This window comes from Oenanthe melanoleuca, chromosome 2 (genome assembly GCF_029582105.1).
Source record: "Oenanthe melanoleuca isolate GR-GAL-2019-014 chromosome 2, OMel1.0, whole genome shotgun sequence".
NCBI lineage: Eukaryota > Metazoa > Chordata > Aves > Passeriformes > Muscicapidae > Oenanthe > Oenanthe melanoleuca.
In genome coordinates, this window is record NC_079335.1 from 55,395,879 (window position 1) to 55,422,158 (window position 26,280).

The window sequence follows — 26,280 nt, forward strand, 5'->3', positions numbered from 1 at the left end:
ATTAATATTATTATGCAAAATATTTATACATATTTTAAAAATATATTTGCATACTATAAACATGGAATTTTGTTTAGTAAACTGTAGAGAAATACGAGCAGGGTCACATACAGGAAATAAAAAGTTACTTATCTATTAAATACTAGTATTTGATAATAATAGCAAAGCTTTCCCACGCATTTCAAATAGCCTTTATTTTAAATATTGAATTTTAAATATTTGATGGTTTTATGCATGCAAATTGCAAGGTCACAATCATTGAGATTGGAAGGGACTTGCAGGGGTCACCTGCTCATGCCACCCTGCTTATGAAGGTTACACTTGTAGCTTCTTGCTCAGGACTGTATCCAGGAATTGCTACAACCCCTGTGGGCAACCTGTGTCTGTGTTTGGTCACCTTCACAGTAAAAAAGTGTTTCCTGATGTTCACAGGGATCCTCTTGTGTTTGTGGCCATTGCTTTTCTCACTGGACACCACTGGAAGGAGCCTGACCCCACCTTCTCTCCGGGTACTTGTACACACTTATAAGATCCTCACTCTAAGTCTTCTTTCCTCCACGTTTATCAGTCCCAGCTCTCCCATCCTTTACTCAAAGGAAAGATACTTCAGTCTTTCGTTATCTTTGTGGTGCTTCATTGGATTCTCTCCAGTTTGTGTGCTCCATTAAGATTCTCTCTTATACTGGCAAGTCCAAAACTGGACCCAGAGCTCCAGACCAGCACTGAATAGAACAGAAGGATCACCTGCCTCAACTTGCTGCCAACACTAAAGCAGCCCAGAATAATATTAGCCTTTTTTACTGCAAGTAAAAGCTGCTGGTTCATTTTCACGTTGGTGTCCCACCAGGACCTGCAGGTCCTTTTCTGCGAAGTTGCTTTCCAGCTTGGTTCACCCCAGAGGCATGGGCTTGCTCCTCCACAGGTGCAGGACTGTGCACTTCCCCTCGTCGAACTGTCTAAGGTTCCTGTCAGCCCAGATACAGATACATAGACTTGTAATATATAGATACATGTGTGTGTGTGTGTGTGTGTGTGTATATATGTGTATGTGATATATATATATGTATATATATCAGAATCAGAGATGCATTTACAATCACTTCCCTAAATTTAAAATACGAAAAGCAGAAATGTTGCCGTTCTAGCATAACAGTCTTTAATGCATTCTTGTAGTCAATATGCTCACCTGTTCATTGCTTTCTGCCAAACAAAGCTTTTCAGAGTGGTTCCACAAGGCCCAGAACTGCATTTTAATGCAAGTCTGTCATTCAGGACATAGAAGCTAAGCCTAGTGAGAGCAGTTCTAACTTCCCTGTGGGATGCTGCCTGAATGATCAAAGTAAGACAATCCTGCAGCCCATAGTTTGTGTGAGTTGTTTTCATTATAAGAATGTCTTCTGAGGATAGTTTTAGAGAGTCTAAAAATCTGAAAAGGCATAGAGAAAAGTTGTTAACAGTCAGTATCTTTACAAACTCTTTCAAACAGTGTTGACTTCTTCCCCTTCCTGTTTAATTGAGAATATAAAACAGAAATTGCCTTAAAACATTATTTTTGTTAGCCAATTCTTTTTCACTAACCCTTCAAAAAAAACCAAACCAAGGCAAACAAAAAACTAAAACAAAACCAAAAACAACCACCACTTGTAAATCATGAGGTGTTTTGAGTTCTTTGGAAAAACAATACCTAAATACTAAGTCTCAGTATTACCATTAAGAATATTTCTCTGAAATTTAAACTTTCAAAAAAACCAAGAAAAAGTAATGCAACTTTATAGCTGGGGTCTACACAGTAGTAAAAACGAGTCAGTTCCCTAAGAAACCACAATGACAATTAAGAATAAAGGCACTGAGCCCATTTTAAATTGTTTGGAATTAGCCTGACCATCAATAAAAGTTAGATCAAGCACTAGACTTCATGTATAAATGCAATTTAGGTAAAACATTAGCTGTGGCAACATACCTTCATCCTCTTGGGATGTGATCCTTTACATTTAAATGACAGCATTCTCAAACAAGTAACAGCTTGAACTGCTGTTTGAAGTTGAAAACCTATTTAAACTTCATGAAACACTAATTTAATTGAGATATATTGGGACTTAAAATTAAAGACAAAATAGCTCACATTTCTGCTTCCTTCTCATAATTTATCAGCTGTAGTAGATTTTCAATCCCATGGTACCATGACAGATTCCAAGCTGTCTTAAGCATATCTGACACAGGTTTCATAGCCAAGCACTCAGAAGACAATGGCACCACAACAGTATTAGGGCTAACTACATGATGAGCAGTGATCTTGACTGGGAGGTGATACCTAAAAATACACAAATAACAATAACAATTTTTGAAAGTGGTTGGTGAGAGGCTTTTTTTTTTTCTCATTTTTAAATTAAATGCTCTATTACAACCAGCTTGTAAGTTTGCAAATGAAGTTTTCAAAACTCCTTCACAGAGATCAAAGACATGGAGAAAAAAATCCCTACTCAAAAATGCTGATTTCATCATCATAAAAATGCTTTGATCAAGGTTTCCCTTCATTCTGCCATTTCCATACTTCAGGAAGGACAGCAAATTGAAATCAATAGTTAACTGTAAAATAATCAAAACCAATGAACTAACCAACCAACCAGCCAGCACCCCACACGTACCTTCTAACAACAGCAACAGGTAAACTGAAGGCAGGTACCTCAGTATTATTACAGGCTATGCTATCAGCCCTGCAAGAGATAAATCATAGTTATTATGCTCTATTTTAAGATTTGATTTTCTCCTAATGCTACACATGTTTTTTTCCTTATTATTTAGCTATGGATGTATTTCTCCCTTTAGCTAGACCTTCACTAACCCATTGACGAATAATTTGTATTAATAAACTATGTGACTTCGTGATCATGTTATATTAAGGTATTTCTTAAATCACACACAAATGGAATACTTATGGCAGATATACTGTACATTAAAAACTCTGCATACTTGCTTTCTTTTTTCTGTTAGACAAAAAACACACTTAAGTTCTTTCAGTGTATTTCATGTGTGTGAATTCTAAAAGCATATTTTTTCATGCATATGCAAATAATAAAATATCATAAGCTGAGGTCTGTTGCTTTAAAGACCACTGCTACACTTAAAAGCCAAAGTAAATAGAAGAATTCTAATTAAGTTAAAAGAACATGTCTATAGCTAACTATTTGATTTGTGTAGTTTCTATTCATGGAAAAGATGAATTACAGACCAATCAAGGATCTTTAAAAACTAAAATTAACAGTAAGGTATTCATAATGCAAAAACATGCCATGTAGGCCTCCAGAATATGTAACCCAGTTACCAAAACAATCTGGACTACAAATATGCAATTTTGGATTTATAAAAGTTTGGGGCATAACTTGTCTGGAGATATATAAAAAAATATTTCTATTAAAACCTTAAAATTTGTCTAGAGAATATGCTATTAAATAAGTGGATTCTCATACCATGTTTCTGCTCTTGCTACTTCATCAAACAACAGAAGACAAAGTAATACTGTAGTTTCAGTTAAAACAGCACGATCACTTTGGAGTATCAGGGAAACTGAATAAAATAAAGATATATAAAAATGTGTTAAGAAAAAACTGATACCTCATAATACATAGAAGGACAGTAGTTAAAAGCAACTGCTTTCCACAGTTTCCTGCCAACATCTTCAACACATGCCACAACATGGGAAGACTAGCACACAGTGATTTATCTTTTAAATATCAGAATCTGGTATCATGAAGTGATCCAGAGTTCTTAAGAAGATATTTAGTTAAACATCTAACCATCTTTTGACAGGGGTATTACAGTGGAAATACAATCCTCACCTCTGAATAGCAAAAGCAGCAAAGAAGGCTGCTGTGCTAGGGACAGGCGAACAACTGGGTCAGCAGACACAATTTTACGCAGGAGCGTCAGGCATGGTACCACTATGGATTCCATAAGCTGCAGAAACAGAGAAAAAGATTAAATAAAGATAACTATCAGTATAATTTATCATGATGAACTTAACCAGACTGTCACACAATTAAGTAATATAGTCCATAATTTGTAAAAGAAAATCCTAGAACTTTCTTAGACAAGCACATTTCAGTCAGATGACAACTGCATATTCATAAAAAAATTATTTACTTGTTGATTTCATTATTAATTGATGGTAATTTTATTGGTCTCTAGCTTCACAACAGAATTATATTTGCTTTCAAATTATACAATTATAAGAAGGATATATGTATAAGCTTAAGGATTTAAAAAAACAGCAAGTATTTATAACTAAGTTTATTCATTTTTCTAAAAAGTAAATAGTTTATTATATCCCATTAATTTACTGGGTTCTGGTCTATCAGATCAAGAGAATGGAAAGCAGTTTGCTAAAAGTATCAGTGAATAGCCAAAAATAAAACCAAAGTCACAGCTCCTAAGAATGAAGATAGTATTTCATTCACAGTATCATTACTCTACCTACGAGTTTCTGCCTTTAAAATTTATTTCATAAACAGCATCAACAAATACATTTTATTTTCATACTGCATGAACAAAAGTCCTACTTATTTTATATGGAAAGAATATTTTGCACAGTTCACGTAAAGCCTAATTTAGATGTTGATTTTTATTTCTACTACTTCTTTTATTTTCTTTTCTCTTTTTAAAGAACATATACAATTTTTTGTTGGTTTTTCTTTGCTATTGATTTTATGATGAAATAAAAAAAAATCATTCAAGGGGAGAATCAAGAATCTGGACTAGATTCCCTCAGGAAAGTGTCCTAATGTCACAGGCCCTAGAGAGTTGTTGCCTGAGCTCTTCCTGGATTAAATTAAACTTTATAAAGGACTAAAAATTTTATTTTAAAGTTCATTCTAGACTCTTACTCGACTATGAAGAATCTGCCTAGGGCAATATATTTCTCATGCCTGTCCTTCTGTATTATTGAGCAATATCTACTCACTACCTAAACTAAAACAACAGTTGCATTACATTCTCTCTATCGAGAAGATATTAGGAAACTAACATTTGAAAAAAAACCCCAACATTCAAAAACCTGAGAAACCCAGTATTTCAATTTCTTCAACTGTATCAGAAGAGTTTACTGAAGTACTTGTGTACAAGCTATCATAAATTGGACAAGACATTCTTTAATGCTACAGAGATAATATAATCTTAGATACTGATAATCTAGGGGAAATGTCATTTCTGAAGAAGAATGTAATTTTCATTAGTTTGACAAAAAAAAAAAAAAGGTAATTCCACTAAGTATCAAGCAGCTCTTTTCTCTAGAATATTTTTGGGAAGAAAGTCATTACTACATAAAAATTCTCATGGTTTCTTGAAAAAAAGGTTTGGACTGCTGGAATGGAATAACAAGACTATGCAAGAAAGCCAAAAAACTTAATCCACTGAAGTTACACTGAGCACCTTCCACCCTAAATATGCTTGCATGAAACAATTTCAAAGAATGAATTCCACAAAAAAAATCAAGCATCAGATTACCCATATATTACAAAAACAGAAAGCTCCATCAGCTACAACAAGAGACCTTCCCAGGTGAAGTGACCTTCTATTGGTCAGAAAATTATTCATACCTGAAATTCAATCTGGCATGACTACAACAGCATGTCATACAATTACATCTCATTTTTAATTATAATTTGCTCAGAATTTAAGTACAGAGATTATTATGTATAACATAACATAACATAACATAACATAAACATAAACATAACAGAAACATAAACATAACATAAACATAACATAACATAACCATAACCATAACATAACATAACCATAACATAACCATAACATTTTGCTTTTTAATGGTCACTAAAATTTTTTGTACTCTGCTAAGAAAGGTTTGGCACATTCCAAAACCTCACCATACACAACTCTCTGGCTAACTCTTCTCATAGATAAGGAAACCAACCTTCTCTCATTAAAACAATGTTAGCATTATCCAAACTAGAACAAAATACATATTGCAATTATAATTGTTATTAAACACTTGTATTCGGTGCAGCATTAATGCACAAGACCAGTATTGCAAGAGCAGAAAAAGGCAGACTCTACTACTGTCATGCCATGCAATGCTTGCAGAAGAACCTCTAACAACACTTTTACCTTGCCATCCACATGCACACACTCATTAAGGTAGGCCAATATCTTTTCTATCACACCCAACTTTTTCACAATGTCATGCATTTTGGTATCTGTAGAAAAAGCAAAAGACAGTAAGAATGACTGGTTCTGCACTAATTTAATATTAAACAATATTAATACTAAACATTTTGTAAGATTACGAACTCTTGCTGTCTATAATAAGTTTGTAATATTGCCAAGCAACAGAAGTACAGATCTCTAGCAAGGCAAGCCTCCTTAAAGTATTTTTATCTGACTATAGTAGCCTTTTGAACACTAGATTCTTAAATACATTACATAAATTCTCACACGAATTTTACAGTGAAGAATTACAGTCAATAATCCCAGTGCAACTCAATTTTAGTCAAACAAGGATGTCACTTCTAATACTTTAAGAGACTTTTACAGTTAACTATGGAATTAAAAATGGCATTTACTTAAGCACCATGAGAATATTTTCCACTGATATCACTCTTTGGAGTACCTGGTTTAAGAATATTCAACAACATAAACAACAAAAAGTTATGTCACTTGAACTGATTGGGTTGGTTTGTTTATTTTATAATAACAAAAAAATGATCCTTCAAATGAAATTTGTCCTGATAAAATGGCATTTTTTCCTTCACAATTTTATCCTTCATCCTATTTCCTTCAAAATTTCACCTTTGCTTCAATTTTGAAACATTTGAAAACTTTTGCAGTCACTATTAAATGTATCTCATGAGACAACTGGATAGACTCCCTCATTTTTGTGGTAATTTTTCTGACAGTATTTTTAATATTATCTAAGATTTCAACTTCCCATGGCAAAGAACTTATATTCTCTCATTAAAATTCAAATTCCTTGAAGAAAACATTATTGAATCAGAGTGTGAGCACACAGAGTAAAAACATCAAGGTTTGAAGTTCTACAGCTATGCACCAAGTGAAATAATGCTCTAAGATTGCTTACTTTGTAAGCATTGTAATTCAATCACTTCTCCTTTCCACCAGAATTCATAAAATGAAAACTACATAGCACAAGCATACAGACAACCTAGAAATACTTCAAGCTCACAAATGACCAGCACATAAATAAATACAAATTTCTGAAGATTTTTACCTTCTAAAATGACAACCAGCTGCTCAGCTGCAGACTTCCGTAAAACTAGGTCAACAGCATCAGAAGTCAAAATATCATACAGCTTTTCAACAGTTTCTGCCTAAAAGTAAAACAATATTGGATATGCATCCAGTATGTTACCATGAAAGGAGGTAACCAGCCAAATTTCCTAATAGGAAGTAGAAAATAAAAGGACCTAAATTCCTTATTAGAATGTATTTTATTAGAGTTCATATACATGTAAAAGAAATTAATTAGGTTATAATTTTTTGCAACAAGTCTCTGTGGAATATGAAAACCAAACAGTTTCTAGTGCATCATAGCTGCAGACTTCTATCAAATAATGCTTAATTTATGTAGGACTACTGAAATCTAAACACTATATAGAAATGCTAGAACATGCTTTTAAGTCTGTAAAGAGGACTGAGTTTTTAATGGCAATAGGGTCAAGTATCTCAATATTTGCTTATCATATTGTTCATCTGAAAGTATTGAGAAGAAGGAAGAAAGGAGAATGGAAGTGAGATGAGAATACGGAAAGAAAAAGAAAGATTTATTCCCTTGAGTCATACAACCATGATTTGCTTTACACTTTGCAACAGAAGCAATATTAAGTAACACAGACATAAGTTTGAAATCTGTTTTAAAATATTTCATATTAAAAATTATTTGTGCCTGTTTTAGCAAAAATCGTTTTTGTGAGGAAAAAATATATGACAAAAAAAAAAATCAGACTATCTGCACTGAATGGAATTGTTATGAACAGAGTAGGCCTGTGTTCTCTGCAATCAAATCTTTTCTGCAGAGAAGAAACAAAGGAATTACTTTTTTTCTTAGTGTTGCAAATGGTAGCATAAGAACTACTGTTTCAGTGTACACAGAAAGAATACATCAACACATTTCTTTTCATGAAGCAAGGCAATTTGTACGAAATATTGCAACATTCTGAAAGTGGAAAATTCAGAGACTGGGCAGGTAGAAGAGCAAAATTTAGACAGAGTTTACTAACCTTGATTATTGAGTTTATCTTATCATCCAATTTTAGCTCCATAGCTCTTTCTATAATAAATAAGTTTGAAATGCTGGAAAGGACATGACCATCCAGACATGGGCGTTTCAGGTTTGCCCCTTCCTCATTGAGAAGATGGAATGCTAAATGTTTAGCTGCTACAGAACGAACCCTAAATGAAAAAATACTTAAAATAAATATATAAAGCCCTCATACTGGAAAATTTGAGCTGTATAGTTAGCAATTAGTTTTAAAATTTAATATGGGGTAGAAGAACCAAATTCAGATATGATTAATCAACCCTTCAAATCAAGACACAGCATAACATTTAGGAGAAGACATTGTTGACATCAAGATCTTGATATCACCTTAACATCAACAAGAGGTGATGTGCTGAAATGCTGCAGAGCACTACTTACAGTTGCTTTTTGGAGAAGAGAAGGCGCAGAGCAGCCTGTAGTCTGGGAGTTCCTGGGAGAATGCCCTCTCCTTTGTCAGAGGTTGTTTCACTCAAAGACAGGATGCATTTACCTAAAGTATCTTTTGTGTCAGCATAACCCTAAGTGAAACCAACAACAAACAAAAATTTCCAAAATTATGAAATTAGACAAGGTGATTAATTCCATTTTAGGGGCTAAGGGAGGGTGTGGAAGGAATAACACAAAAAAAAAAAAACAAAACAACTATGCAATTACTTTTAAGAAAACATTCAAATTCTGCAGAATTTTGTGGAAAAAAATTAATAAATGATACTGTATATAAATAAAAGTAAAGATTTCTTTACTGGCCCAAAGGTGCTTCGACCCAAAGCTTCACCCTTCAATCTGTTAACATCATTCTGCTCTGTAAGGCCAGCCTCCATTTCAAGAAATAAAATTTAGGCCCTACAAGAAAGTTATTTTAAAACATTAAATTCTACCTATTTTCAGATCTTCATCAAATTGTTTTCGCACACAGACAAAGGGGAATCAATTATGTCAAGTAATGATACTGCAAACATTTCAAAAGTAGTGTAAAATGCAATGAATTTCATATGCATCCAGTAAACACAGACCTCTGGTAAACCCTATTCTGGTATTATTGTACAAAGCCATTACAGGCTACAGAATAGAGGGAAATTCTACTCACAAAAATTTCTTACATACTTAGCCTATGGCTCATATTAAATCCCCAGCTATTTAATCTTGAATGTCAATCATATGTAAGATATATATGTAGGTAATATAAAAAAAGCTCTCATGACTAGTTGAAAAGGGTCTGCCTTCCCCCACTTCATTCAAGTTCTCAGTGTATTTCCTCTACACATTTTTCTTTCTGAGCCATCTATTTCATGGCCCATCTTATTTGCAATTTCTCCCCTTGATTTTTGTGCAACTTGCATACAGAGTATGCATAAGCTGCTTTTTCAACTTATGGCAATACTGAGGTACAGGCTATTAATGAACACATAGCAGAGAAACAAGTAAGCTGGTATAATTATTGAGAGTGCTATTTTTAGAGAAAATGAAGACAAAATGTATACTTGATTTTATTATGTAAGAGAGAAATTAGGAAAATAAACCAGATACCAGGCAAATGCAGGAAAATATCTAATCAGCAAGACTACGGGCAGACCACAAAAAGGAAATTTCAAGTACTAGTAAAAAAAGATTTAAGAATCCAGATGGAGCAATTAGGCTGAAAATCTGACTGTGAAAGGCAAAAGCTTCCTTTAGATCAAGCAGAGAGTAAAAATAATGAACATCAAATTTGTACATCATTGGAAACATGAAGACTAAGGCTTAAGGCATACTTCTATAATATTGGAAACAAAACCACCAAAAAACAAATATCAAAATATACTAAAAATATAGCTTAAGCTGATTGCTATTTTTGAGTGTATATTTGACCAGAAAACTATCAGCACAGAGGAGCTACAGTTTTTAAATTTAAGACATGGGGGGCATTCTAACAATTATTAACATATAAAATAAGCATGAATGCTTCAATCTGTACTTGTATTATCCACTCATATCTTCAAACCTTTTAAGCCCCAGTCAGTACTGGTTCATTTGTACTACAACATTTCAAATTCCATGCACAAGTAATACCAGGATAAAATGTGTCTACAAATTCAAGGTACTGACAAACTTTTACTGGTATTAGGGCACCTATAAAACATTTCTCCATTTGACCATAGAACAAATTGTATGTATGCTACTGTTAATCTATTTTCCTTCAGCTACTTCTATCTGTTATTTAACCTGATACACATGATTTCATACATCAAATTCAGATTAAAGCACTTAGAAGTACCTGCAAAACAGGAACAACAGGACAGAGGGCCTCAATGAACTTGTTCCATGTCAATACTTCCATCATTAATCGTCCTTGCAACAGATGTATCAGAATGGCCTTGGCTGAAGAGTTCACCTGCTCAATAACAAATAACAACAAACCACTAATGCAACCACCCATGTGTCCAAGTTAGTTTGTCAATGCTGTAATTGGAACTGTGATACAAAAACATCTCAAAGACAAAACAGTGTTACTGTAGAATGCTACATTTAAATTGTCAGTTGCACTGAATATTAAGTTGTTAGAAAAGCCTTCAAGAGAAAACACACAAGTAATTCCGCCTAAACAGCACTCAACCATTTTCTCCTTAGAACTCTGGTATGTCTTTTCTGAACTAAAATAAACCATTACTTAAACTCCTAAACCTATTGATCCTTCTATCCTGCAGGCAAAAGAAATTGTGATTCTTTTCTTTCCTGACCTTGCCCTTCTGGGGCATTTTATTCCCAGTGTATGATATGCTTCTGAAGATAGAGAATGACAAGAGACTTAAAGTCTGTTTTGTGGCCATTTCACTTTCCTGAGGCAGACTGTCAAACTAAGAAGGCTACCAAACATTTCCAGCAGTATCATAATGCATCTGAAGTTCTCTATCAAAAGCAAAAAAGCTATATGATACAGCACTTTCAATGCAATAACATATACAATCTACATAATTAGAATATTTACATGCTAAAATTATTAGTGCAGTGGGAACAGAGGAAAAAGCCCAGCTTACCAGAACTAATTCTTCCTTATATAGCATGAAAACACTTATCTTCAGCAGCTAAAGCCTTGCATTTTATGCCAGAGCTAAAAACCCTCTCACCCCAAGCAAAAAGGACAGCCTTTAATAATATCACTCTAGTCTGTCTTTAGAGAAAGACTGGTTTTATAGAATCATATGGCAAATATCAAGCATAACCTTGAAATACAAGGTTCTTCTCAACTTTCTCCACAATGTCACATGCCTAAAAGATTAAACTGATGCTTTACAAACACTTAAGCAGCAATTATACAGCACAAAGTAAAATAAATTTAAAAATACCTGGATATGATGTTCACTACTTATTTTGTTAAAAATATAATAAAAATACATTATAAGGTAGAGAACAAAATGTGACAAATTCGTAAATAGGCACTATCTCTGATTTTTTAAATTCAGCATCAGTTGAAATCCATTTCTTTTGCTTGACCAACCACTGACAAAACTGTCAGTCTTTTTAATTACATATCCAATGGACTAGCCAGAATGTTTTCCTTGCAGAAGATAAATTACATTCAAAGCATAAACATATAGCACATTCTCAAAGATACTTTACCTCTCTCTTTAAAATGCTCACATCAAAAAAAATCACTCTTAAATGGAACAGTGCATAGTACTGAATTTAAAAAAATAAAAATCTCACTCCCAAAGAGAAGCTAAAAATATATAAATAATTTGTTATTCAGTGTTCTTTCTGACTGTAGGGATGTTATAGATCAACTATAAAGGAGTTATGAAGAATATAAGTAACTGTATTCTCCTCTCACAACTCCCTCCTTAGCTCTATAAGCTAGAAAATAGTGGACATAGGTTAAGCAGTCATGCGTGGAATGATCCCAATGGAAATTTGGTCCTATTCTATAACATTATAGAACACTTCTATAATACTCTAACTATATTTAAACAGATGTTTGTGGTAGTGAAATACAATTTTATAGCAAAGACTTGCAGATTTAAAGTCTATTTTTGCTATTTCAGAGGTTAGTCCACTTTCACAAAACTTGAGACTTCAAAGCTCATGTTTCCCATAAATGTGAAGCACCATACATACTTTTTCATCATACACACATTTTACTAGGGCTGAATATTACAGGAAAAAAGCAAAAAACTTTTCTTATTTCATTTTTCATTGGTCTTTATTATAGTTAATAGCATCCTATGCACATAATACTATCTTGTCTCAGAATTCATTATACTAAAAAAACCCTTCCATTTACTACAACGTTACTATTTGCATAGCTTTTCTGTATGCAAGAAACCATATTTAGTCAAAACTTCAGGTAAGCATTAGACCACAATGGAGAGTATCAACACCTACTCTGCATGCACACTGACTTACAAAACCAGCTAGTAAACACAGTACCTCATTCTTATCTTCCTGAAGGCCAAATGTACAGATTTCATACAACACTTTAGGGTGAAGAAGAAAATGTACTCCTTGGCAGATTGAGGGCATGGGCTTCGCAATATTATGAATACCTAAACAGTCCTGCAGCAAAAATAAAGTTGGTTAGTTTAAAAATTCAAGACAGTCTCCACTACCACATTTTGTTTTATAGACAGCCTGAAGTTGTCGTGCAATAAAAGACTTTCTCCATGCACTTTAGAAGACTAGTTCTGACAGCTAAACACGACAGCCTTGAAAAAACACAGTCTGTTTGGATCACTGATTGAAAACTCCTGCTATGACACACAACTAAGAAATAGAAAATAATTTTTCTTTTATTTTGAATAATATTGTGAAAATAAATTTGAAAACCTATATATGCTGTTTGGCATTACATTAAAGTAAGAAAAACCTAAAACAGGCTGGTAAAAATCTCGTGAAAAGAGACAGGTGCCACTCAGTGGAGACAGGGGTTTTTTCAGAGAGACTAGCTCCAGCATATTTACACATTAGTGTAAATTAGTGGATTGTACTACCAGCACACTAGGTACATATTATGTCAACTACAGAGAATAAAAGTTTCAATCAAGTATTATATCAAAATACAAAAATTTTTTTTATTTTGTGAGCCATATTTATTTTGTGAGCCATTTTTTATTTTGTGAGCCTAAAATGACCTGGCAAATATGACATTGCCATTCCCAGCATTGTGTACAGTCATATTTTTAGGAAGTTCATGCTCTTTATCCCTGGGGCTATCATTACAAAAAACTAAGGCCATGACAAAATACCCATGTAAAAAAAAACCAAGACACACACAACATGGCTCCAAAACAGGGAAAAAACCCCAACAACAAACAACATTTGGAGAATATAAAAGGATTTACATGTTCTTTGCATATCATTTTTAAGTGGAGTACCTGAAGTCTAACCTAACCAAGCAGATTTAATACCAGAAGGTAACAGCAAACTGAAAGCCCAGGCCTATGTTGATTTTTCAGCATACAACACAGTAAACAGAACTTGTATTAAAAATGCTTCTAATGACAAAACCATATAACATGCATTATTGAGTGCAACACCAAGAGTGTTAAGTAAGCATTAATTCAAACCTTCACCACTTCCAAGCAGCAGCGATAGGCTTCAGCTTTTATATTCAACAAAGGGTGAGACAACAGATGGAGAAGCAACTTCTGGCCTTCCACATGAAGCAAGGAGTTGGCCTCGGCAGACTTCCAACTAAAAATGAAAAATAATTAATTTAACTCATTTATTTTACAGTACCTAAAGATGCCTTCAAAAATTTTCTTGTTAAATTTTAGGATAATATCTGAAATTTACTTCCTGCAGTGGTATACATTCTGGAAAACAGTAAAAGGTTCAGAGATCATGACACATTTGCCAAAATAATATCTATCAAAATCGTATCAATCTTTGTGTTTGCATATGTTTATTCTTTTAAAGATGTAGGTAGTCTAAGACCATAGTTTTTCAAAACTCTCTCATCAAAACTCAGAGTCTGAAAAACAGTGATGTTCATCTGAAAACACAAAATTCTACTGAGTTTCAGTAGACACCTTCAAGCATACATATGATTATAAAAAAATCTGTGCTTTTAAAATTTTTTCATTAAAGAGGTTGAAGTCCCTCTTATTATCACAAAGTTAATTGATATTAGCTGAAAAAAACTGGATTTCCTATTGCCTGAAACAGTGACCAAACATTAATTCTAAAAGCGTTAGAACAGTTCCTGAAAAACTTTTTGACACTTCATAATTTAACATCACTTACTGGACAGCCCTTAAATGCAGTTTCCTTTGAAAAAAATTCCTGAAGTCAAGTTCTGAATCAGTATAAAATTAAATTTCTCTTGTTCAAGACTTTTCCAGGTACCATAAGGTAACATATTCTCTAACTACAGACATGGAAAAATCAAAAAAGCAAAAAAAAAAAAAAAAAGTTTTAAAAGTGAGATGCCATATTGTAATATAAAGCATCTACAATAAAGGAAGTCCTTCAGGATTTCTGAAAGTAAAATAAAAGTAGGTTATACAAATATACTTAGGGCAAAGGATTTTCAAGAAGTCTGAAAGACAAGTCAAAGTGTTTAAGACTGTTCCCTTATAAATTACATATTTTACATAAAAAATCATAACAGCTTGTACATGGAATTTAACATTAAGTTTTTAGCAACTGAAATTTAGTTTTCAAGAAATCCATCACAGAATGACACAAATCAGTTAGAAGAGACTGTTCAATGGCTAAAGGAAAGTAATTGTTTCTACAGGGAATAAAGAACTCCTATTTAAGAAATCTTATCCAGAAAAAAACCACAAACAAACAAACAAAAATCCAACACCTTTTCTCAAGCAGAGTTTGAAATAGTAATGTACTTACATATTTGAGCATATGTGAACGCATTCTTGAAGCAAGGGGAAGTGTAGGTGGAAGGGTAGACTACTTAAAGCCTGATCTGCCAATTCTAGTAATTCAGGAAGATTCTTCTCTCCCTGTAAAGTAAAATGAAGACAAAGAATGAAAATAACAAAATTATTAAAAGTATCCAATATTACTACATAATCTTTCCAAATCTACCATAAATGAATACTAAGTAGGTTTATGTTCAGTCATTCAAAGTTTTTAACTAATTCAATACATTTCAACAACAAAAAATTTAGAAACTATTCGAGGGAGCTGAAAGCCCTTCAGTTGCTGAGTCCAAAACTTCTGTCAAACTCAGTAGGAATAATGTATGTCTAACATTTCACAGCATGAACACTATAGCGCTATTCAAATTACTATTTTCGTATCAATATGCATTTTATGTGACAGGAGTATAATAAAAGACTGAACTATTAAACTTTTAAGATTAAAGAGCAAGTTAGATTTTTTTTTTTTAAATTTAAGTACATATGTCTTTATCATATTTGGCTACCAAATACAATAAACATGAGCCATTTAAATTTGATGGAGTTAACTTCGTTGTAAGGGGCATTTTATGAGGAAACTATTATTAACTTCAGAAGCTATCGAGATAAAGGAAAGATTAATTCTGATTTAAGACAGCACTATATTTATATTCTGTATGTTATTAATTTATGTTAGCATCAATGGAATCAGTATTGTGCAAAATTGCTTATCCATTTGGATAATGGAGAAGAATATATCAGTACTATCCTAAAATCTCTTAACTAATAAAGCAGTTGTATCCATAACAAAGTGAAACACAAATCTCAGCCAGTCTAGTACTTGTTTATTACAGCTGCAATTGCCAAAGTACTTGGGATTTAAAATTTTCTGAACGATATATTTAACTCCTGGACAACACACATACACCCATACTATATATTTTAAATAGGTATAAAATAAATGGTGTATTATATAAATTTATGAATATGTATAGTATATAAACATATATATTCATATGCACGTAAATGTTTCAGTAAATAAGCAGAGTATTTGCTGCTGTTTCCTTTTTGGCCTATAAGAGGTCCTGTGTCTACTTCCAATTTTCAATTGTTTATTTTTTTGTTTTTACTTCAGATAAGATTTTTTACCAACATCCTGACTAGTATTAACGAAAACAAATTAAAATTAACTACACCTTGCATCATACAGAATACTCATACTTGGGGACCTTCCTCTGCTATGCCAGACTTTAATTTTTAACAGAGAGAAAATGAAGTGAGGAAAGAAATTTGCCTACAGGAAATATTTTATATAATAAAGTTTCACACCTCCTTATGAACTTCAACCATAAAGCTACAAGTGCATTCAATTGAATATGCAGCTTCTGAAACTTGCTTATAAATACTGTAGTTCTCAGTACTCATCTGCTCCAGATAGGCTGCAACAGATTCATGCATGCTTGGGTATTCCAAGGAGAATGACATATCCAGTGAGAGAAGAAACAAAGCATTCAGCAAACTCTTTTGTGTAACCTTACTCGCCTTTGAAAAAGAAAGCAACTGTCAGAATAACAGCCTGAAAATACAGTAAAACCATCAATAGCATTTGCAGTCATTCAACAAGTACAATCATTATTGCTGCTACTTAAAATCTAGAGAAACGCATTTCAATAAATGGGTTTTATGTGAAGAAATATTTTTTCTTCATTAAGTGATAGTTAATTAGATGTCACTTATAATATCAGACCTGCAACCAGTGACAAAAGTTGTGTGTGATCCAGGAATTGCACACTGCTGGCCAGAGTCAATTCACTTTCTGACCACGAGATGGCAGAGAATACACAAATCATGATTATTTCTGTATTTAAAAAAGCTGTCTACAATTCCACATGGTCATATTGCAAACTAAGAACTAGCATTTTTCTTGTTGTTTTGGGTTTTTTCTTTTATTTTTAATTGCAAGTGTACATTCTCTCAACTTAAATTTTGACCTCAACTACAGTAGCTTTGTTCCAACTCTTACACGCAGAATGGAAACTTTGCATTGGGTACACAAGAACATAAAAGACAAAAATTATGAAAAGTCATTAGATTAGTATATCCACACTTATTTTCAGGTACTAGACTTAATATTTGTGATAAAAACCCTGCAACTCAAAATAAATCTTCTATTCCAATTGACTAATGTCCAAGAAAAGCTACATTCCACTAAAAACTGGCCCAAAAAATTAAAACCCATTCAGGTGTAAACATCTAACACTTTCCATCACATGGAAAATTCATCAGACCTTCCCAGCTGAAATAAACAAAAAAACAGAAAAACAAAACAAAACAAAACAAAACAAAAAAACCAAAAAAAAAAAAAAAAAAAAAAAAAAAAAAAAAAAAAAAAAAAAACAAACAAAAAACCAACCAACAAAAAACTCTCCACCCTAAAAAACAACACCCCAACCCCAAGAGCTACAACAGAATTTTAGAAGAACACTGGAAGCAAAGAACAATTAAAATCACTCCAATTTACAAAACGTAATTGCTTACTACATTCCATCAGATTAAGAGTGATGATTTTAAATGTTACATAATTCTACTCTTCCTTGCATGCATACTACAAACGACCAGGGGGCAGCAGAGCTTTGCAAACCATACATCATATCAGAAAAAAAACGTTACAGGAAAAAAAGAACACTGAATTTCAAAAACTCATTTTTAAATTTTTTTTTTTTTTTAAGATTTGTAATCTGCAGAATACACTGGTAACTGAAGAATGGACAAAGTTGCCATCTGTGATCATACATGACCCAGTGTAAATCAGATTAATTTCTCTGTCCAAGGGGTTATTTTTTCAGTATTCATCCCTGAGGAAGTGATCTCTTTCTGCCTTCCTAAAATGCAAAACCAAGAGACAAACACTTATAATTAGTGATGACATACCTTTTCTACAGGGAGAAGTATTTGGAGCAATCTAACAGTGAAGAGTGAAATGCTAATAAATGCCATTCTGTGATGCACCAGCATCACCTTGGGCTGTTCTGCACTTATATTGCTTTTGTGATATAATATAGTTTCTCCAAGCAAACCCAAGACCAGAAGCAATTTGTCTTTCTGAAAACAAAATCAGAAATACAATAATTAGGAAAAAATGAAACATCACTGTGTATCTACAGTGTTTACACACCAACTGCAGTATCATTAGCACAATTATGCCACATAAGCTAAAATTGCAAAATGCTGCAAAATACATAGCATTGTGTTTGTCACTTAGGCATTAGTCTTAGACCTCAGTCTACTTTCACTATTAGTTCTGAATACATGGCTCAATAACTATCCATTCCTGGTTGCTCCTTTCTTCCTCTTTCACTTTTGTCTCTCCCCCCATCACCTTAATTTCTTCTCACTACCTTTTAGAACTTCTGAAATTTCATCTATTTTGAAGTTCAGTCTTAATAAGGAAATATTAAGTCCTGGTTTGAACCTGCTAATAAGCTTTACCTTAAAATAAAAAAAAAACCACAAAAACAAACCCTTTCCAAATCAATTCACAGTAACTTTGAAAACATCAAAGAGTTTTTTTACCCCTATTTATTCTCAAAGGAAACAGAAAACTTTTTTCTTTCTATCCCTTATTTTTAAAAATCAATACAACTATATATCATTACCCATCTTATTTGCAGAGGTTTGGTTGTTAGTAGCCTGGAAACAAACATTATCCTACTAATAATAATCAGTATGGTATACATATGATATATTCTACTGTAGTTTGACAGATTTACAGGCAATGAAATATACTGATTCAGATCATAAAACAAGTAGACAAAGAGATAGTAAGCTTCTGAGATTAAATATTCTGCAAGGAATCTTCAGCACTGATGTGATGTTGATCAACTACAATAGATTTTCACAGATTGGCAAATTAAATTAAAAGAAAAAATTCTCATTCATTAATAGGTCCTATAAATATAAATATTAACATTTATAAAGTAGAGAATAGGAAAGCCTAAAGCAATATTTTAATTAATTCATATTGCAGCTGTCATTGTTTCCTATTCAGTGGTATTTTCACAAATTCTAATTCAAGTCAGGTGCATTTAAGACTACATTTAATTCAAGTCTTTAGACAAGTTTCAGCCTGCAGCTCTGGTATGTTTGTTACATGCCTGAGCCATGTCAGCTTACACTTCAGCTTTCACTTGTCTTCAAAAAAGCAAGTCATAATCATTTTATCTGTTATTCACTAATTTAATAATTCATGTATATAACAACTCTCAACTGTGCTCAGCAATTTGTTTAGTCAACAGCACCATAATGCTTTGGATCTCTGCTGGGCCAAAAAAGGTTTCTCCTTTCTTTTGCAGCTAAGCAATATCATTAGGATACCTGAAATTTGTGCAGGGAACATTTCCTGTGTAGGAAATGGATAGCATGTATGTATCTTAGAATTTCAATCTTGGATATGAACAGTTATCTCCCTAATTTTAAACAGTTTATAAGGAGCAAAGAAAGAGAAAGTTGTTATGTACTAAGATTGGTGTCCAACATTTGCAGTCAGTGCTTCTCCCTCAGATTCCCTTCCCTATGTGTGCTTCTCTCAATAGTTGCTTGTTTTCTTGAGGTGAAACTGCAAGTATTGACTGGTAAAAGAACTTACAGTTTAAAAAGTGTCATCAATAGAACTAGTAATAAACTACTTAAAATGTTCAAAAGCACAGCTCAGCAGAAGCTTAGATATATGAATCACTGCAGAAAATGTCAGAAGCTTATAAAAGGAGACAAATATGGTTGATCAAAGCCTGAAGAATCTTACCAATTCCAATGCAAAAAGGCTGTCATCTTCCCAAACATTTTCTGAAATAGCATCACCAATAAGGGACATGTCTTCAACAAGCAATTCAAGAACTTCCATTGTCACTCTTCTACTGCCTACAAACACAAATGAAAGGATAAATTCAAATATAGACAAAATTTTGATATTCAGAAGACACTACTGTAAACAAGAAATTATTTCTCATACAAAATTCTGGTATTTTAATTTTTCTATATGCTTCTACAAAACTAATGCTAACTGTCCTCCATCAATAACAGCTCTGAATCAGGGAGGACAATAACCAGCCAAAGTCATAATAGATTAAAGCAATTGTATACTTAGAAAAAAATCTCAATTTCCTTTAAACCTATTGCAAAATTATTTAAGAAAATAACCAAGAACTTTACTACCGCTGTAAATCTGATCCCTGAACTTTTCTGAATTTCATAATAAAGTCATATAAATAAATAAATAAATTTCCCCCATCCAGACAGCTGTGTTACAAATCTTCCCCATATTAATCTGCATTTTTAGTTTAGGTGTGCCTTTCTTCACAGATTATTCTGTTTGAGATCTTTTAAAAGACAAAGAGATGAATACCAACTTGAGCTACATGCACAGTTCTCCATAACAGCTTCCCCTTTGTTTTTAGGCTAGTTTATATTAATTTCCATTTCTTCTTCTGAGTGTCTCTTAATAACAAGGCTAATTTGGTCTATTAGTGACTTTTATCCTCTGTGCAATTTTGAGTTTGAATATATGGCCACAAAGAAACTTGGCCTGAGCTTAGAAATCCACAGCCCACATTTACTACAAATATAAACCTCCCTCTACATCCCCAGATAATGAGAAAACAGAGGAGTTAGAAGGTTTTACAAAGAACAAGGCAGAATATCTGGAGCCAAACCAAGTATTTTCAACCTCACACAAGTAAGGATGCCAAAACTGTCTGACATCTTAAGGAACCATACGGTGACAGTTTCCCTTAAATATTCAATGTAGTGCAACTGTTGGCTTAGTTACTTGTTGATGGTATGTTTCTATTTTAAAGCATAGATGGATTTCGCACAACATAATTGAATTTTCAATGTATCTTTTAACCAAGATAAAAATTCTGCATCCTTCAAAATCCTCAAAACAAAATCTGCTTAAAAAGATAAAGCTCTACTTGTTTGTTCTAATTAAACATTAATTCCTTTGTGTATTTTTCTATCTCTTGTACATTTTACACACTGCAGAAGCCTTGTTGATACAGTTGAGGAAAAAATTTTTATCTCTGTATGTCACTAGATATGTAGTGATAATGACCACAGCTTCTGCAATTTGCAGCTTCAGTGATCTGCTTTGGGTGAGAAATGACAGAGAATTGCACAAGGCCTTTTTGGAAGCTTGGTTTTGCCTATCTCACAGAAGTTCTGTTTTCCATTGATTTTAGGCCAATTTAACTGAATAAAGTTCTCCATCTTAACAAAAAAAAAAACAAAAAAAAAAACCCAAAACAACCCCCACAAAACCAAAACAAGCCCACACCACTACTGATTTCTGCAATGACTTTGCTCACAAGCCAAGTCACCACAAAGGAAGAACAATGCCAATTAACATCTCCACAATGAACAGAATTTAACTAAAATACACATCATATTGCAAAGTAAAAGGCAGCAAATTTTACAACAAGCTTACCTTTTTTCCCTTTACCCACTAATTTAAACATCTAGAATAAAAGTTACACTATACCATATAAGTTGATAATAATGTTCATAAAAATGCCTGTTGATTTTACTAAAGATAACAACCCAAAATATAACCACATGTGTAACTGTGTGTTACTGTCTCACAATATCACACTGTCTCACAGTGTGCCTACAGATCACAGGCTTTCAGATCAACAGGAACAGGATAAAAATATAACTTTGCTTACAATCTGTGTCTCATTACAGCACAGTGGAAGAATGAAGAAATATCACCAAGGAGAGTTTAAAAAGTGTAAAAAAAAAACTTAAGGGGAAGATAAACAAAGAGAGGTCCACCTTTTCAGAAAGTAAAACTATTTTCATTCTATGATAAGATTGAAAGAAAGAACCTTGAAATGTAGAAAAATTGTCTTTTAACTCTGCAGATTTGAAGTGACAAACACCAGAAATGGAAAAGATAGAAAATACATTTTCTGCAGTTTTACATTATAAATAAAAGATGCTAGAAGTCATGATTGTACTTGTGAATAATTAATATTTAAATACCATTATTCTGAAAGGGAAAATCAAAACTTTAATTCATTTTAGTTGGTTTATAACAAAAAAGAAAAAGGAATTGAATAATTTTCATACATATTTCATAGAATTTTTGTAAGCTGAAGCCTCTAACTTTTAGTATCCTAGTCATAGATAGAGGCACATTTCCAGCTCCTATATTTGAAACCCTGACCACATTTACCAATACATGATTTGAATTACATGATATTGTATAACTAAATACCATTGTAGACAACCTAGGAGCAAAAAAGGTTGTCCTCCAACAGGGCTTTGCAATTTAGAAACTTTATAAATTAAAATTTGAAATTAGGCTATCATTACTTATGTTCCTTACACCATTTGTTACTGCATTTGTAAAAATAAAAACAAGCCTTTCACCAGAATTTTTATTATTTATTCTTCAACAGGAGGAAAATTGTGCTTAAATAGATCCTTTTGAGAATAGCTTTGGTTAAGAGTGGTTATTTTTTCATCTTCCTGAAACACATTTTACCCTACCACACCATTTTTCTACCATACACTCACTTCCTGCCACTGTCAGTAAAAAAGCACTTAAAACTTCTGCAGCAATTCTGGAAATCAATCAGAAGATTCAAACAAAGTCCCTAGAAAATATCTGCTGCAACTAGCCACAGTACATCAGTAATCATCTGTGCCTTATTTTCTTGAGGAACTCACCTCATTAACCAACTTCTCAAGAGTATCTCATATTAAGGATGGGAAAGATATGTACGTTAAACACTTAACTCAAAACTTTCTCACCTGTTCTTAGAAGAGGTATTGCATTTTCCAAGATGGAAACACAGAACTGAGGAAGACTAAGCTGCTTCATCTGTAATTCCAAAGTGTCCTCATTTTCAGTATCTGGTAGGTCAATATGTCCTACTTCAAATGGGGAATGCAGAGAGATTCTGGAGTTTGCATTTGCTTGAGTACTGTTCCCACTTAAAAAGCAAACAAAAATTTTTAAAAGAGAAACATAGTTAACGCTTGCATAGAGAAAACACATATGTACAGATGTTAAAAATAGCAACAAGTATTTTCATGACTCCCTTCTTAAACAAATCCTTCCTCCCATCCCAATCTTTCTCTGCTATCTACCAGTGTTGCAGGAAGAGGGGGATTTTGTTTGGTTATTTTTTTAAATGTCAGAACACGTAGCATCACAAGTGAATGCCTAATGTTTTGGCAATCATCTTCAAAATCACTTAGCACTGTATACTGGAAGAAATACACCTGCAATGAATACAATATTGCATGAGAAATATCAGTTGATTTGGATTTTTTTTTTTTTTTAATTAACAGTGAAAATTAAGAAGCATGAGCTACTTTTACTCCTTAGGACTACCTTGTCCACTGTAAAACAAGAAGTATTCCCTTGTCCAAGAAAGCCTTAAGTGTAATCAAGTATATACTACAAAGTATACAGAGTGCTATTAAATTATAGACATATTTTTATTATTATTTTATCTAAGATATATGAATATATCATTAAATATAATATATATGGTTCATATATTCTAAACAATATATAGTTCATAACTATATTAGTTTTCAACTGCTTTCAATAATAATCTAATTCCACTGTGAACATCATAATTAATAAAAATCAGAACATATTTTTTAAGTTTTGTTATCTCAAACAATGTTCAGCAATCTTGATTTGGTTTAAAAACCTGTATGACTCATGACTGGCTTTTTTTGGTTCCCTTTTTTATTATTGAACAAGCAGAAGAAACTGAATTGTGTCATGACTGTGTTACATTCCACTGTCTAATTAAAAGCAAAAGATGTCTATAAGAAGTTAAATGCCAACTGATTAAGAAGTCAACAGAAAACTACAAGCGAAATAGAAGAGTCCACCAACATGTAGTTGGGGCTTGGCTGCACTTACCAGAGGAAAAGGAAGAAGAGGTATCAACCATAAAAACAATTCAGAAGAGGAAAGGTTAAGTTTCCAGGCAGAATTTGAAACAGACAAACAGATAGATTGAAGAGTCTCAAGATTAAAGAAGAAGGAAAAGAAGAGTTACATACAGAATAGCAATAAACAAATTTACATTACAATTATATAGAAAAAGACAAGATTCACTGAAAGCAGCTCTTCCATCAGAAATGCCAGAGCAACACAACTGTCATTTCCCTCTATCATATCTTCTATCCAACATCATGTTGTTCTTTATGCTAGTTCTGGACTAAATTATATTTTTGTAAGAAATGAGATTCATGGGCAGTGAGTGGGTCTACTGCAGCACATAGGATGCAAGAGGATAAAGGTGTGCAGTCATGAACAGCTCATAAAATAACCCTGTTAAGACTCACTGGTTTCTAGAAGTCTCATCACTGTTGAATTATTATATATGGTACTTATTCTTATGCAGTTTTAATTTCTAGACTGACAGCCAGGCCATCGCTCTCTCTTGCACAATATACACCAGTTGCTATAAAACTGTTAGCTGTCCAGCTTTGGAAAATGGCCAGGGCCTAGAAGGCATAAAGCCTGGAATTCATTGACAGTACCACATTAGTCACATGATAAAAAATTAATATATTAGACTTAAATAAAAATAACTTCTTAATACGACTGTCAAGATGTATTTACAATTGAGCTATTCTCATCACAGACTATTTGAATACCTAGGAGGTACTCAATCACCAAGCCCATACATCACAGAGACTCAAAAGAACAACCAACAAGCACACAAATAGAGATTTACAAGATTTTAAAATCCCACATACTAGAAGACATTGGTACTTGAACACCAGCTTTAAGTCTTTAAGCTGTGTCAAGATGAGCAACAAAACCACACACAAAAACTTCCGCATTTTGAGGGTACACAGACAATTTATAATTTCATATAAGAGTCAGATATTTACATATTATAGAACTGAAATTTGTTGTCACATTAACAACAAATTTTAAAGACTTCAATAGAAATCTTTATCCAGCATAGCATTTTTGACAACACTATATACTGTTACCTATAGGATGGCCATTCCACATAAAGAACTTATGAGGTCATCTGCTGAAAAAAAGAAAAATCCCTGACTTTCCAGCAATAGACTGAATAAATGCTTTTCTGTGTCTTACAAATACATGCACAAGCAATAACAAATGATAGGAAGAGACTTTGTTTAAAATGGTGGCTGGGTACAAAACGTGGCAATGATTTTATATATTCTAAACACCATTTTAAGAATGGTTTAATTCATAAACATGGTTTGAATCTTCACAAGTTACCAAAGCCATTGCATCAATCCACACACCAACAAGGAGCTGATAAAATAACACTGAACTAAAACGTTTTTAACTGAAGTGTAAGTTATTTGCTGTTTCATTCACCTAGAAGATACTGCATCCCAATCTTGACCATCTCCTCTAGGACGCTGAACTGTCCGTCCGATTACAGAGGGCCGAGGACTACTACTTCCAGGTGATGGATTCTGAGAATGAGGAGCACCTCTTGCTTCTTGACAGTAAGATATAGATGAATTCTGGGAAGCTGTGCCTTTATGTAACACAAAGAATATGTGTATTCCTTAGAAGCATCCATTATTCTGAAAGATACTACATAGTGAACAGTAAAAGTAACTAAGGTAAGATATGGAAAAAAAACACCACATAAATACATATGACCCAGTGCAACTAACTGATCACTGGCAAGCAGCAGAGTTTGGAAACCAAATTCCAAGGCAAAGACCACTGAAGATTCCAGCTGAATTATAAATCTTGAATTTTAAAAATAGTGTCTATCAGACTTGCTGATGTTATAACTGAATGTACCATTTATTAAGACACCAAATATAGTGGCAATCTTATGAAGAGAACCAGACTACCAATTTACAGAAACAAAGTTTTGATTCAATTCAGCTGACAAAATGGAAACAAGAAGACCATTACAAGTAATCTACACTATTAAAGCTACAACATTTAATCATTAAGAACATTGTGAAGCAGCCTTCATGACTGCAAAATTCAAAACAATGATTATACTATTTTTTGCCATCAGCATAAAAAAAAAAACCACAACCCAAACTTCACATAGTTCATGAAATTAGTATTAAGTACTAATAGCTTGAAAGCTTTTCTGAAACTTTGCC

At 33.1% G+C, this 26,280-nt stretch overlaps 1 protein-coding gene across 1 annotated transcript in view; it reads right to left on the reverse strand.

The window, feature by feature from the left end:
* RTTN (rotatin) overlaps positions 1 to 26,280 on the reverse strand; it is a 78,009-nt gene that overhangs the window by 44,423 nt on the left and 7,306 nt on the right. Inside the window, exons 8-25 of the mRNA XM_056485490.1 lie at positions 25,523 to 25,688; positions 22,942 to 23,123; positions 19,931 to 20,046; positions 18,061 to 18,231; positions 16,459 to 16,671; positions 15,119 to 15,231; positions 13,834 to 13,960; positions 12,698 to 12,823; positions 10,548 to 10,664; positions 8,672 to 8,811; positions 8,253 to 8,424; positions 7,244 to 7,343; positions 6,124 to 6,212; positions 3,837 to 3,954; positions 3,468 to 3,564; positions 2,646 to 2,714; positions 2,123 to 2,311; positions 1,187 to 1,426 (exon numbers count right to left, since the gene is read on the reverse strand). Of these exons, the coding sequence (XP_056341465.1) occupies positions 1,187 to 1,426; positions 2,123 to 2,311; positions 2,646 to 2,714; positions 3,468 to 3,564; positions 3,837 to 3,954; positions 6,124 to 6,212; positions 7,244 to 7,343; positions 8,253 to 8,424; positions 8,672 to 8,811; positions 10,548 to 10,664; positions 12,698 to 12,823; positions 13,834 to 13,960; positions 15,119 to 15,231; positions 16,459 to 16,671; positions 18,061 to 18,231; positions 19,931 to 20,046; positions 22,942 to 23,123; positions 25,523 to 25,688 (2,545 nt within the window). The remainder of the gene's footprint in view (positions 1 to 1,186; positions 1,427 to 2,122; positions 2,312 to 2,645; positions 2,715 to 3,467; positions 3,565 to 3,836; positions 3,955 to 6,123; positions 6,213 to 7,243; positions 7,344 to 8,252; positions 8,425 to 8,671; positions 8,812 to 10,547; positions 10,665 to 12,697; positions 12,824 to 13,833; positions 13,961 to 15,118; positions 15,232 to 16,458; positions 16,672 to 18,060; positions 18,232 to 19,930; positions 20,047 to 22,941; positions 23,124 to 25,522; positions 25,689 to 26,280) is intronic.